The 15,387-nt window shown below is 36.1% G+C and overlaps 1 protein-coding gene across 4 annotated transcripts in view; it reads right to left on the minus strand.

Moving 5' to 3' along the window:
* Positions 1-837: 837 nt before the first annotated feature.
* ppfibp2a (PPFIA binding protein 2a) overlaps positions 838-15,387 on the minus strand; it is a 66,663-nt gene continuing 52,113 nt past the window's right edge. For 2 of the 4 annotated variants that reach the window (XM_079874217.1, XM_079874215.1), the window contains 16 exons: positions 15,109-15,170; positions 14,482-14,557; positions 14,018-14,112; positions 13,851-13,918; positions 13,723-13,765; positions 13,450-13,491; positions 13,055-13,184; positions 9,158-9,290; positions 8,931-9,050; positions 8,658-8,805; positions 8,176-8,287; positions 6,399-6,487; positions 6,154-6,276; positions 5,913-6,038; positions 2,334-2,522; positions 839-2,226 (listed from right to left, as the gene is read on the minus strand). In XM_079874217.1, the coding sequence (XP_079730343.1) occupies positions 2,023-2,226; positions 2,334-2,522; positions 5,913-6,038; positions 6,154-6,276; positions 6,399-6,487; positions 8,176-8,287; positions 8,658-8,805; positions 8,931-9,050; positions 9,158-9,290; positions 13,055-13,184; positions 13,450-13,491; positions 13,723-13,765; positions 13,851-13,918; positions 14,018-14,112; positions 14,482-14,557; positions 15,109-15,170 (1,760 nt within the window). In that variant the 3' untranslated portion in view covers positions 839-2,022. Of the gene's footprint in view, positions 2,227-2,333; positions 2,523-5,912; positions 6,039-6,153; positions 6,277-6,398; positions 6,488-8,175; positions 8,288-8,657; positions 8,806-8,930; positions 9,051-9,157; positions 9,291-13,054; positions 13,185-13,449; positions 13,492-13,722; positions 13,766-13,850; positions 13,919-14,017; positions 14,113-14,481; positions 14,558-15,108; positions 15,171-15,387 lie in introns of all 4 variants that reach the window. The other 2 variants (XM_079874216.1, XM_079874218.1) reach the window with 2 other exon arrangements.

Here is a 15,387-nt window from a genome sequence, read left to right on the forward strand (position 1 = left end):
CCCCCTAGTGGTCAGAAGACACTGATATGTCTTGCTTTTAAAGAGATCGCTGAGGTAGTTTCACATGCTGTAGGCAGACTAAATCTAGACTGGCCAGGTGCAGCCCAGCTGGAAAGCAGTCCAAATTGGATGAGTGCTTTCTGGCTGGTCATAATTTGCCTCCAGCGCATACACATCTCTTCACCATATTGAAGTTGCAGATTACTTTGCCATCCAAGTCCTGCAGGGTGATGTCAGTCCTGATCAGCAAGTCCTATTTGGCTGCAAGTCAGGATGGCGCAAAGCTGCATACCATGGTGGTTTTGTTGGCATACATCCTGAAGGATATGGACAAGAGAACTGCTTAAACCACCACTTGGCCAATCTGTCCATCTGGCAGTGTGGACAGATGGACGGATTGGCCATCTGTCAATTTTCATCGGAGTGCTCCCTACCAGTGGGGAACCTAAACTATTGTGAACATAATATTTACAAATGTTTAGATAATAGTTTAAAAAGTAAATAACTTTTTTTAATAAAAAGTAATCAGTGCTATTATTATTTTAGTTCTGTCACGACAACTCTTGGGAGATTGGTATGTTAATAGAGATTGGCATGGCCCTGGCGTAATAGATCTGCTACGGTGCTGCAGAACAAGTCCAGAGTCTTGCTACTGCCAACACATTCACATACATTACTGTGAGCATGTTTAGTAGTTTTCTCCATATTAGTCCGTTTTCTCTTTAAGATGTGGTTTTCCCGCTAAGACAAAAGCTGAGATCAAAACACCCTGCAATAAAACAATAAAACGCACCCCTGGAGAGAAGATCTCAAAGAAAGATCACAGGACACCCCCTTGCATAGTTGGGCGAGAAGATAAGTTTGAGCATCTCCCTACTCCCTTCCTTTCCCTCTGATTCAAGTCACTGAAAGTTATATGTATCCTGTGAATCTTTTTTTTTTTTTTTTTCCCTTTCATGTTTGGTATTATTTTAAATGTCTATAAATGCGATTGGTAAAATGGTCTTAATTTCACTGCAATCACTGGTATTATGAGAAAGATTAAAAACTTAGGAGAATTATGTTCTCCTTTTTGGGTGGTGTCTCTTCAGGATCTCTGAGAATCCACTCCTCTCCCCCGAAACCAAGTGTTTGTGTAGTAAAAATGTACAACCCTTTTGTTCTGGTCAGGGTATTTAAGGAAAAGTGGTAGAGCAGCCATTTGGGAAAATTCTGTAGCCAGAAGACCCCCATGCAGTGCTGTGTGAGTGTCTTAATAACACTTCTGTTATGTATTTATTATTTCTGAAATGGCTTTTAGTATTTAATGAAGCATTTTATAATTAGTGAGGTGTAGATATTCTAAACTGATCAAGAGAAAACAGTACTGGTATCAGATTGGCATCGGTATCGGCAGATACTCAAGATTGTGATATTTGTATAAGGCATTAAAAAAAGTGGTATAGACCCATCCCTAGCTTCTATACATGTTAATATTGCACAACTCATTAAAGATGGAACAGTATCTCATAATTCATAATTTAAATTTGTATAAGTGTTTTGCTACAGTGTTTTCAATGGGAGAGAGCAAGAGAGAGAGAGAGAAGAAAGAAACAGTTCATTGGGCATTTCAAAACTCATTTATGTGGACAAATCAGCAGAAGTTTTCAGCACACTGAAAAAAACAATATATAGAAAAAAAATGAGCCAGGGATAGGTATAAATGATTTGTTAAAGGTATAAAATCAATAAACTCAAATTAAGCCTTCAATGTGATATTTCAGCATTTGAACTACCTAGACAAGACAAATAATAATAATAATAATTTCTGATGTTTTTTTTTTTTTTTTTTTTTCAGAGTCCATGGTCAGTCTTTTCCTAGATATCCAGATGATACACTGAATTATAAATTATGGGCTTCTCCTACTTGTTAATGCTGAGATTCAAGCAGCAGAGTTACTGCAGTGCTGGCATTTGATAGTGTTAGTGGCAGTAAGCACAGCATTGTTTGGCTAAGATTGGTTGAATTGAAGAAGCAGTGAATCAGCTCTTTGACCCAACTTGCTCAAGTCTGTCTGAATCTCTGGCCAGGATAGGGCTGATGCCCCTAAAGCTTGCGTAAGGCCGCTTTGGAGTCCCACTAAAGACTGGTGGGGTTCCTGTTTCCATGGGGCAGATGTAATCTGCAGATTCATCCATCCTGAGCTTTCTCAGTTGCCTGAAGTGAGTAAAGCCAAGCTTCTTTGGCTAAGGAAGAAAAATGTTTGGCAAAAAACATGAACATGATTAACTTACAACTGCATATACACTGCATATAATGGATGACTTAAATTATTGTGTTTGTAATATCATACCCTGACTTTGGCAGTGGTGTTTAGGGGTGTGTGCTCACTGGCGTTGGCAAACTCCTGCTTCTCCTGTTGGGCCTGGAGCCCCACCAGTGTGCTGAAGTTGGTGGTGAGGTGGCGTCTGAGGAGGGTCTTCTGAGGAGGGATGTTGAGCAGCATGGCCATGGTCTCAGAGTAAAAGCGAGGCTCTAGGATCTGATAAGCAAAAACAGACAACTTAAAGGGGTCATGAATTGAGAAATCAAATTGTCCTTGATATATAAGAGGTCATCATGCTATAAGAATATTCTGTAAGTTTCAGAACTGAATACTTCCTTGTTAGTCCAAAAACAGATTTTATTGAAACCAAGGTCTGAAAATGACAAGTTTTGGAATGTGCTGATTTATGACGTCATAGATATTTGAAAGAATGCCTCTGCAGAAGAGAAGAGTGATACAGAATCACAGGACTAAAAATAATGTTACCTTCCAAAAGATCCTAATGCTAGGAATGTGGTTATTTATTTTCAATAATGTGAATGTCTCAGTTGAGCATTTATTTGTATTAGGTACATTTCACTGTGAATTCCTTGGTAAATCAGTCGCAATTTCGGTGCAGGCTTTGCATACAGACTTTTACAATATGGACTCAACAGTAATGCAACAACATGTAAGTAACCATACTCATTCTAATTCCTGTTCTGTGACCAGTCATTTCTAACATGTAATTATTCATGTACAGTCAGATGTTCTTTGTCTCAAAATCATTTCTTGACGTCTATGTGTCAGTAAATCAAAACAGTGACTACGTTTTTTTGTTGTTTTTGTGCCCTGGAGTAGAGCTTAGATCCTCTGCCCGAGCCTGAGCCCGGACTCGACATTTCCCGCCACTGTCCTCGGGCCAGGTCGGGTCAGGCCCTTGATAAAGCACGTCACGTGTCATGGGCAGCGTCTCGTTCACTCGCACTCACAGTCTCTCACTCCTGCTGTGCGTGCTGTACTATTCTGCTGCTTAAGTGCAACATGGAGCTTGAAGAAGCAAAGAAAAAAATTAAAACAGGAGAATTAACTTTGAGCAAGTCTGGAGGAAATCGGAGGTATGGAAACATTTTAAACTAGTCGTGCGGAGTGACAACATATGTGTTGGCTTTGTCTCGTGCATTAAATGCGGCACGCTGCTCGCCTATGACAGCAAAAAAACGTGGACTTCGACGATGAACAGACACATGAAGCAGTCTTGCCATGACAGAAATTATGATAGTAGTCAGCCTCAGCCCTCAATGTCCTCTTTTGTTACTTTTCCGATCCATTCAATTATTTCTGAATAAACAAACAACGCATTTACATGCTTCTTCCTTGTCGCATTATTCATTAAGATAATAATTAATAAATGCACGCACAATTATGAACTTGATAAATGTTACAGATATGTTTTACTATGCACAAACAAATGCCTTTCAACTTACATGTGCAAAATTCAGAATTAAATGAATGTGCTGCAATTTGTACAAAAAGAGAGTCTGTAGTAGCCTACGTGTTTTAGCCATTAAATAAGCACATTTAGATTCAAGTTTGTTAAGTTTTGTTTTGAAGAAAGCTTTTCTTTAAAGTGAATTTCGTTTTGTATAAATTGTATCTTAATTTTAATACATTTTTCATCAACCAATTGCCTGGATTTAATACATAAAAAGCAATATAGCAGACAATATAATCATGACATGCAGTCGTCGGCACATCGCGGTCACTTAAACCATTTGAAACTCGTAACACACGTTATCACCGAATTTACAAATGCACATTTGCTTGTTGCTCACACACATATTATGTTGAAATAACAATATGTTGAAGTAACATTATTAATAATAATTAATCTTTAAGAATATTTGATTGAATGCTGAATGTTGTGCTTGTTCAATTTTAATAAAATTAAAACTTTAATTGTGATAATTAAAATAATTGAATATTTAATATTGAATGGCCAATTTTTTCTCATTATTAATAGTATTTATATAATATATATAACTGCGCAGCTCCCCCCTGTAGCCTAAATGATCTAGCACAGCAGCATATGCGGTAAAAAATTTTTTGGCGCACCCTGGTTATAACGGCCCACATATTAAAGGGGTCATATAATGGTACATGCACTTTTACAAGTTGATAGTACTGAAGTGTGTGTTGGCAGTGCCTGTACACAACCATCCTATCATGATAAAAATCCATCCAGTGGTTTTGTTTTAATCTCCTTATATGTTTGACCCTCTCTGAAATCAAGCCGTTCGATATTGTGACGTCATAAGATCGTAAGCCCCTCCCGCGATTGTGATTGACAGCCGTGTTTCAACACAAGACCCGCCCTGAGCGAGCTGTGACAGCCTTCGTCATAGTAGTCCGCCATTGTTGATATGCTGGAGCAGAATGGCGTCTAAGCGATTGTGGTGTTCAGTTCATGTAATAAGGAACACAGCAGTCATTTGGATGTTCCTAAATCCGAGCGGTTGAAGATGCAGTGGCTGAGTTTTGTTTTTGAAGCGATATGCCCAAAGGATTGACGCAGGGATTCCCTCACGGGGATTCCCCACGATCGTCTGCACTTTCCTGTTTGCGTGAATCATTTCACACCAGACAGCTTTACAAACGAGAAAAAACGGATCGGTACCAACGTGTTCCTGCTGAACCTCCAGAAGATGTGAGTGTAATGTTTTATTAACCTTTATATTAGTATTTACATTAATCTTTGCGAAATTTGCAAACCTTGTTGCACGCTTCACAATGAATGCATCTAAGGTTTACACTCAGGGTACATTACGGCATGTTTTCTATGTACGACGATCTCAATATAATTCATAATCCCACGTTTATAATGATCAAAGCGTGGTTATTGTGTTAGAAACGGTGTCCGCACAGAACAGAGGGGCGGGGTGAGCAAAGCTCATTATCATTTAAAGACACATGCACTGAAACGGCGTGCTGAAAACAGAGCTGTTTTTGACCAGGTAAAATTAGTGCTTTCTTACAATACTAATGAGAATTTTTAATTAAAGTATATTACAAACTTTTAATTTAGACCCTAAAGAATCATATTAGCTTGTACAAAAATGGCATTATATGACCCCTTTAAAAATGGTAGGGTTTAAATCGGGCTCATAATTACAGTGAATGTGTCGGGCCGGGCCGGGCTCGGACACAACGTGCTCGGGCTCGGGTAGGGTCGGGTTTGATTTATTGGGCCCGATCTAAGCTCTACCCTGGAGTTTAGATTTATACTTATTAGAATAAGGTTTAACAAAATCATCCTGAGATTTGAATACACATATTTGAGGGAAAACCATTTTCTATTCAGTTGAAAACTACCCTCAAATTGTAGTATTTTAAAGCAGATTTTGAGCTGTCATATATATATATATATATATATATATATATATATATATATATATATATATATATATATATATATATTAATACAATCATGGTTGAGCCAAGTTTATAACTCTCTTATTTACTGGGAAGGACAATTCTGCTATCCATATGATACATATGGCCTATCTCATGTTCTGGAATATTTAAGCATTATTAGCAGTAGTGCTTTAGCAGCCAGTGCCAACTCACAATTAGGCCTCCATGAACGCCGCTGCCTCTTAGGTTTGGAGCATATTCAGCCAAATCCACTGACCTCAACCACTCCATCACTCGATGGTTAGACCACTGCACCACCTCGGAGGGCGATGTCTTATTCTATATGTATAAAAAACAAACAAACACACTCTTTCAGTGTTAGAGCACAAATAATTAACTGAAGTTTTGACTCTATCCATGCTCGCATGCATTTTTTATCTGCGATTTGTCTTACCTCATCCCCTGGCCTGCGTCTCAAGCAGTTTGGGTTAAACTTGTTGACGTGCAGGACATGGATGGCACATTTAATGCTCAGATGATGGAGTTGACTGGTGACTTTCAGGAACAAGAGATCGTTCTGAGAAGAAAACAAAAAAACAAACAAAAAAAAACATCAGTTTCAGTTAAAATATGTGCATCTGGAAAAGCACTGTTCCATGGCATTTTTGACAGAGGGATAGAGGGAACGTTTGGTCTTACCACTGTTAGATATTGTAGCATGCGACCATCAACCTTGCTTTCGTAGAACTGATCTTTGTACTGTGGTAAACCAATGTCATCAAGCCAACCTACAGAAAATTAGGAAGTGGAAACACATAGGCAGAATGGACTTATTTAAACTGGCATACAGAAAACTCATGAAACTCGATAAACGCTGGATCTAATAATAAGCATGTCATCATATTTGATGAAAACAAACTCAAACACTTCTAAGGATACAAAAACTCAGCAAACCACTGAAAAACAAACCAAATCAAGCACAGACCAAACGTGACAGTATTTAATTCAAAATATTAATTATAAATAAATAATTTTAAAATGCAGCGTTTAAATTGGATTATAAAAATGATAGTTCCAGTCCTTGGTTATGTCTGGTTTCTTTCTAACTAATCTTTCTTTATTTATTTCTAACTAATCTTTCTCTCTTTATTTCTAACAATTCTTTCTTTCTTTCTTTCTTTCTTTCTTTCTTTCTTTCTTACAAATCTTTCTTTCTTTCTTTCTTTCTTTCTTTCAAACTAATCTTCCTTTCTTTCTAACTAATATTTATCTTTCTTTCTTTCTTTCTTTCTTTCTAACTAATATTTCTTACTAATCTTTCTTTCTTCTTTCTAACTCTTTCTTTTTTTCTTTCTTTCTTTCTTTCTTTCTTTCTTTCTTTCTTTCTTTCTTTCTTTCTTTCTAACTAATCTTTCTTTATCTTTCTTTCTTTCTTTCTTTCTTTCTAACTAATCTTCCTTTCTTTCTGTCTTTCTTTCTTTCTAACTAATCCTCCTTTCTTTCTAACTAATATTTCTTTCTTTCTTTCTTTCTTTCTTTCTTTCAAACTAGTCTTTCTTTCTAACTAATATTTATTTATTTATTTCATTGAAACTAATATATCTATCTAACTTTTTCTTTCTAACTAATCTTTTTCTTTCTTTCTAACTATTTCTTTCTAACTAATCTATCTATCTATCAATCAAACTTTAAACTTCTTCAAACTCTCTGGTCTGGCTTTCTCAAGCCAACTTAAAGTTTGTCTCAACTTTTTTTTCTATTCTTATTTTTTGTTTATCTAAAACTAAAATAATCATGGCCCTGTGTTTCAGTAAATTTAGAAATATACAGTATATATATATATATATATATATATATACATATTATATACTTTTAAAGAACAGAATGTTTTTTCAACTTTAGTTAGTGTGAAATATACGTCATTATTAGAAAACCTTTTTCTCACTTCCACAGTGCCCAGCAATCCCCCTGAGATGGAATGCGGAGGGTGGGAGGGGAGCTGATGTTGATGCTTGCATGTGGCACACAACCTGATATCAGAGCTAAAAAAAATAACCCTCATGATTTCTATTATATTGTATAAAAGTTCAAATATTAATCAATGGATGCCTTATACTCACAAGGTCATTGACATATTATCCAATTATTCCTATTATTCAATTATCCAATTATTTTAAATACACACAAGGTCAAAGGCGAAACCGACATGGAGAGGTCAAGGTCATCGCTAGTTCAAGGTCAGGTCAAGGTAATCACTAAGGCAGGGGACGTGGCAAGGTCAAGAGGTCAACCCATCAATCATCATTAATTATAGGGCCATCTATCATTTTTGACACATGCCAAATCATAATCACTACTCATGCCTAACAATGCCCCCAATTTATTTTAAAATGACATTTACCATTTCTTAATCATTTTAATCATGTTCTTAAAGTATTTGTACAAATCTAGCTAATTTATTAATATTAGTACATACGTGTAACCCAGATGTGATCCAGTTGCGAAGATTTCTCCATTGTCTTGTTACTAAAAGCTCTTAGAGCGAGTTGTAGCTTCTTTCTGTGCAGAGGATGTTTAATACAAATCTCCTGTTTAAAAAGAGCACAAGAGTCATCATGACTGTTGTACTGTTTCACTGAGTCTTGTACACCAGTCTATCTTTGTGGTTGATAATATAATTTATTGTGATGTAAGAAACAATCTGTGGTTGGTTATTTTACATCATGTTCCATCAAGATGTTGACATTTTTGTTATGACTGCTTTGCTGATAATATTGGGTGCATTTGAAATTTGTTAATTGTCACTTGCTTGCAAACATTCAACAACATCATCTGCATATTATTGTTACTAATATAATCCACAGTGACATGCCTACATAGATCTCAACAGCTAAATAACCGCAATATAAAATTATATACAATAATAATAATAATAATAATAATAGCATAAAAATAAACCTTCTCAAGCTCCTGTGGTGTGGCAGAGAGGAGGGTTTGTCCACTATCAACCCACTGACGGGCCAAACTGACATACTGACCCAAACCACAGTCTTCCAGCCAACCACACACCTGCTCTGTCGACCACTTAGAGAAGGGTGTGTGGGAACTGATGAAGACAAGATAATAACATGATAAGAGCAATAACAGTTCAGTGTCTGTTATGTAAAGGAGATCATGTCCCTCCAATGTCTATTGCAGCTCTGGCCTGCCTTTTCATTAAGGGAACTTTACCGAGATGAGTGTCCAGAATCAGGAGTCCGTGTTAGCCGTGGCCCAGCTGTAGCCCTGAAGCCTCCTCTCCTGAACTGAGTGGGCTCCAAGTCATCTGACAGAACACCGGTCCTCTTCAACCTCAATACAAACACATATTCTCAGATGCATGGATGATCTCAGATTTTTTGTCTCAGATTTCTTTATATTTTATGTGCTACAATTGCTCCTGGTCATAATCAACTTACTTTCCCCAAAGTTTGCGAATGCTAGTATTTTTGATGTTTTCCTGTAATACAGGAGTCTGCTGGCCAGAGTCGGCTCTACAACACACTGAAGAAAGATCAGATGTGGTTGTGTCCTTCATTTTCTCTGTAATTCCTGAGGGGGACAAAATTAAATGAAATAAATAAATAAATAAATAATTGTACTTATTAGCTGGGTGGCAATAACAATAAAGCAGCAACAGAATGCTATTTTGGTGCTATTAACTCTTAAACTCATATCTCGGGTCTTTAGTGACCTGGGACGTCATTCAAAACCCTCCTCCTCATTCATTTTTTTTAAATTAGACATCAACCTTCTTAGTATTCCTCAATAATTTCATTGTACACTATATATATATATATATATATATATATATATATATATATATATATATATATATATATATATATATATATATAATAAAAAGATAAAATAATTCCTGTTTTCCCATTTATTTTTTTTGTACAAATTGTATAGGATCGCTAACGACTCAAGGTGTGTAACAGTGCAAGTATACTTTTTCTGCATAACAATAATTCAATCTTTGATGACTGAATAAGTACAATTCACCTTGATTCCACTAGGTGGCAATGTCTGATACACAATGATAAAGTGACATTTCTATAATAGTTATGGCAGGCAGAAAACAAAATAATGGGAAGTATCATCAGCAAAAACATCATCGATTTACTGCAGAGCAAGTACTGAACACAAAAAAAAGATTAGTGTCACTGTCACTGTCACTGTCACCGTCACCTGATGGTGGATCAGGTGAATAAGCTGTCAGCAATCAAATATTGATTTTGAAGATGAAAATTATATTTTTAATGTATGTTTCAGATCGCAAATATGTGCCAGATGCTGAAAGTAGGCTACTGGTAAACGAGATCTGATGAGGACAGTGATGATGGCATAAAACATATACTCAAACGGAACCATTCCAAGCCCCAAAAGGTAATAAAATATGCTTTATTTTAATTAATTAATTAATTAGTAATTGTTACTCTAATATCTGGAGAGTTTTAGATCTGGGTTGCTAAAGACCCGCAAATGTAATAATGATTGGCGAAACATTCATGTATTTAAAGGTTAAATAATTATCATGAGGAAGTCAACATATCAGATAAACACAGCCTCATAAGATCTTCTAGAAATGTTCAACAATCTTATTCTGCCAATATTATTCTTATTCTAATTTTCTTTGTATTATGGTCTTAGTTTCTGAGTTTGTTGCTTTGTGTTGTTTTGTATTTTCTTATAAATCATCTGCACTTGGATCCAGCTCTCCCTCAACTCTAAATTTACCCTTATTACAAATTACATGTTGTTGTTTACCACATATTATTTTGACTTGTCCCTCAGTTTGAATTTTACAAAAAAAAAAAAAAAAAAATTGTTCACAAAAATAGACCTACAATGCAAATAAATAGGGGGAAATCTTCAGGGGGAAGAGCAGAAATGTTGATCTTGTGTTTGTAAAAGTTAGAAACACATCACTAGCTGTTTGATAACATAGTCACGCAAAAGGCTAATCATATTAATTACCGTTGTGTGTCCAACGCTGTAAAGAGCGATACCATTGTCGAGGTGTCGAGGGTTTACCTCAGTAAAGTTGACCGACCAAGTGGATCTCTGAGCTTGTGTGAGTGAGTGGAGGCGGGGCTAATTTGCCTATTCATGGTTCCGTGTATACAAAATTAAGCAATGGTGTAGACTGAAGCTATTTTAAGGAATGAATAAATTTTTTTAATAAAATTAAATAAGAATAAAACATTTTTCACTGGAAAATATTTAAATATGTCATTTTTGTGATCAAAGATGAGTTTTGAGAGATAAAATGATTGACTACAGGGGGACTTTAAAGTATATCAATGTCATTGTTTTGACCCAAGATGCTCACCAGCAGTAGTTTTTTTTTTTTTTTAAAGCACATTTATAAAAGCTACTTAAATATCCTAATTAAACTAAGGCCAAATCCTGGCTTAATTAAGCCCTGTCTGTGATGTTTTAGTGTTATTGTTTTTCGTTTGGAACAGTGTAATACTATAATATTTTAAATGTTTAATTGAAGTACTTCCTGCTAGGCTTTCATCTAAAGAACATTATAGTCAAGATTTTTCTGTCTTCAGTTAGAGATTTGTATAAATGAAATGAAAGCAGCTGTGCTAATGGAGCAGGAGAGACTAACTGAGCAGGTTTACATGGGCCTGTTTCCAGTCTTCCTGCCTGTCAAAACATGTTTGGGCATCTGGCAGTGATTTGCCTTCAGTCAAGCTTCAGTCACAGGGTGGGTCCTGAACAGGTGGGGCCCATATGATAGTTGCTCTGGCCTCTGGTAGAGACCCTTTCATTACAGCCCATCAAAGGCACAGGGCTTTAAGGATGGTAGAAGTGGTTTTGCTCCAGAATAGGGGTGGAGGAGAGGCTAGAAATATACAGTACATTTGAGTCACATAAAAAGTACTTTACCAAAAATGAGAGGGCAGCTATACCTAAAATGGGCGTCAAGACATGACCAAACACACACATACACAAACAAAGCAGGACCGGGAATTGAGAATCTGTTTCAAATAAAATAAAGAAATATAACACTGGAAATAGCAACAGAGTCATGTAATGTAAATATTAAGGTTTGTGTATGTATATACATGCTCTGATATGTTGGGTAAAAAGTTAATAAACTGGTTGGTCACTTTACATGTCAGTCATATGGACTTAACTGTTATCTGATAATCACTGTCATCTTCAACAGGAAAGTTATTGCATGATAAATCCCCCTAGGCATAAAAGCATTAGCAGTTACTTTTTTACATTAGCAGTACTTTTAACACTAGAACTCCCAAGGCGGTCATTTTGACCGTTTTTAAATTTTACAATGTAATAACTTTGTTAAAATAAAATAAATGTGGCTGTAGGACTCTGATTTTTCCTAAATATGTGTATATTTTATTCTGACACTGTTATTTTATTAAAATCATAAAACACACAACAGTTCTGACTATTTCTACCTAGAACTACCATAACGGTCATTTTGACCGCACGCGTTATAGATATCATAAGTCCGCTATATTGCAAGTTTCGCAGAGGGACTTCATCATACGACTGGCGAGCGAACTTCACTCCGACCACATGGAATCAAAAGCCATACAACTGGAGGAACTGCAGACAAAATAAAACCAAGGAGATGTATCAAATGTCACAATGTGTGTGGGAGCTGCACGCGAAAGGTGGTGTTTACCTGTGTGGGATGTGCGTATGCGTCAATGATGCGGTATGTTTGCGCCGTTCAAATGGGCAGTTAACCTGATTTTGTTCGTTAATATTTTTTGTTCACTGAAACTAATCGTTCTGAAGCAGTTCGTTTTCTTGTTTAGCTAATGTTCATGTTTTTTTCTTAGCCTGTTTGTGTGTGTACATTTTCACATTCATTTGAATTAAAATTGTGTGTCCTGTTTATCATTAGCCTACCTATCATTGTAGATCCATTTATTTTTAGATTTTGTATTGATTATTGAACTTATTTACAAACAGGGCTGTACTAACTGTATGAAGCTTTGACGTTTCCTAACTTTTGTGCGTGTCTATTCACGTGGTGACTGCGGTGAAAAAAAATATTATTTTGATGCAAAATGTTCCTCAAATAGAGGCAGCACCTGTCGGGGCAATCTTTCTTTTGTGCTTGTTTTAAGGGCTATGACGACAGGAATTAAAAGCTTCATTGGAAAAGAGAAGGTTAACATGTACAATAGATATTACATGACGAAAATGACGTTCAGTACGGCCATATGAACGTCAAAGTATGAACGGTCAGAATGACCGCTATGGTCGTTCTAGTAGTTATGGAATTCCGGTAGTTCTAGTGTTAAAGTGTCTCATACTAAGGTTGATGTCTTCATTTTTGTTCTCTGGAGTCCTCTGGTCGGATGTGTCACTCGTCTCACTGTCTCTATTCTCTGGGTGACTCAAAACTGTTGGGAGTGTCTGATGTATTTTATCAGCTGGTCGAATCTATAAAAAATGGTTAAGAAGTGAAGTGAAGGTTAATACTGTCTGCTGCAGGCAGGTTTAATCCATCTTCAGAAGCAATATCGTGACATAAGCATTATACCACAGCCAGTGTAAAACGGCCATAATTTCAGTTATACTGTCTTAATTAGTTTATGTATTGTTATTATATAAATGAATTAAGACTGTATAACTGAAATTATGCCCATGTTACATTGGTAGTGGTAAAATGCTGATATATAATGATGATAGATTAATAACTCTATACCTCCTCTGATAAAACAGGCTCTACCAGTTTCCCATCCACAGCCTAAAAAATAGAGTGAATCATTGGAAACTTTGGCATGTCAACATCATAGACGCGCACACACATTGGAAACTTTGGCATGTCAACATCATACGCACACACACACACACACACACACACACACACACACACACACACACACACACACACACACACACACAAAACCCAAACAAAAATAAATCTGTGTCAACAGCAAACAACTGTAAATAATTTAAAGTGATTCTTTGGTCAAACCTTTTGTGCTGAGCTGCCTTTAAAGTCCTCCATACTGATGGACCTATGTGAAAGCAACATTATTTATATGTGACATGCCATTTTTTTCTGTTTGAAATGAGAATATTTGGATGCACAGACTCATTTACCTGGAGTTTGCATCTTTCTGAGAAGAAAATGAAGACAGCAGTAGAGGAGATGAGCTACAAAAGGTAAACTTTACCAGAGGCAAAGAAAAAAATCAGAAACTGTTCAGGAAGTGATGCATCACAGAGTCAACAGCCACCAATACTCATTAACCTACACACACACACACCTCAGTGTGAGCTGTATGTGTTAAAGTCTTCATCTTTACAGTCCCATTCTGCTTTTCAACTTTGCTGCTGTTCTGTACTGATTTGTCTCCGGGTCCTATGGAAGATATCAGTAATATGTCATAAGTTTGTTCAACTCCTGATATTATCATGACTCAGTATGTGTATGATACACTTTTAATCTTATTGCCATGGCCAACTTACAAACAAATCATTCTTCATTTAATGATTTGTTCAAATCTTGTCAGCAAAATGTCACTTGATTTTGACAGAAAAATTAGCTAATCAGTAAAACTCTGTTATGCAGATTTTCTATCACTTTAATTATGCAATACCATTTTTGTCTTATTTTCTTATTTTAAAATATTTAAAAATATTTTCTGGAAAATCTATCTCAAAATTATTTTGGTGGGTATGACCGCTAACTGTCTGATAAAACAAAGCAGAACATGTCTGAAGAATTTACCTTGAACTAAAGTAATGATTTCATTCATCTCTCTAAACTGGCTGAGGAGGAGAGAGAGCTCTTCTATTCGACGATCCTGGAACAAATTTGAGCAATATATTAATAACCCATAAAAGACATATTTAGTAAATAAAAAATAAAAAAATACATTACTTCTAAGCATCACATTATTGAGGGTATAAAGCCTGTGACGAGCAGAAATTTAATTATAAATTTTGAATTCAAATGGCACACAAGGCAATTTCTGCCACAGGTATCCTGTAAGTCCAAGTATTTGGTACGTCTGGGGGAGCTGGTTCTGGCTTCAGTTTCACAGACATTCTACACACTTAAGTCCATAAACACAGGGTAGTGTGACGAACAAAGGACCCAGTGTGCTCAAACTGAGTCTTGCTCACCCTGTGAACATGGTGAGATGGTGAGGAAAGTGTGTTGACAAAGTGAGCTATATTTTGGAATTTCTCTTAGTGGCCATAACAGTTATGAACTTTAGTGTTTAAATATTTACTATTTAAAATAGTGTTTAAATAATAAAAAAGTAATAATAATAATAAAAAACTGTTTTGTGTTTTTTTTTCTTTGAACATTTCAAAATCAAAATTGATAAATAAAAAAAACTATATATACCTTTTCATTATTGGCAGTAATAAGTGACTCCATTCCTGTCTTTAACCTTTGTAGCTCCTGATCTGTTGACAGAGAAAAACAATGAAAGAGACCAACATTTTAAAACAATGCAATAACAGTTAAATATGGTACAGTCCAGCACAATGCTATATGTATAAGTTCCCTTTCGGTCGGTCAGTCAATGCCACTTCGAGACCAACAAATATGAATCGCGCTAGAGAGGCCAATCTACTTCGAGTGAAACTAAAACAAGCCAATTCACCTTGGTGTGCAATCATT

Source organism: Squalius cephalus, assembly GCF_949319135.1.
Source record: "Squalius cephalus genome assembly, chromosome: 6".
Classification (NCBI taxonomy): Eukaryota; Metazoa; Chordata; class Actinopteri; order Cypriniformes; family Leuciscidae; genus Squalius; species Squalius cephalus.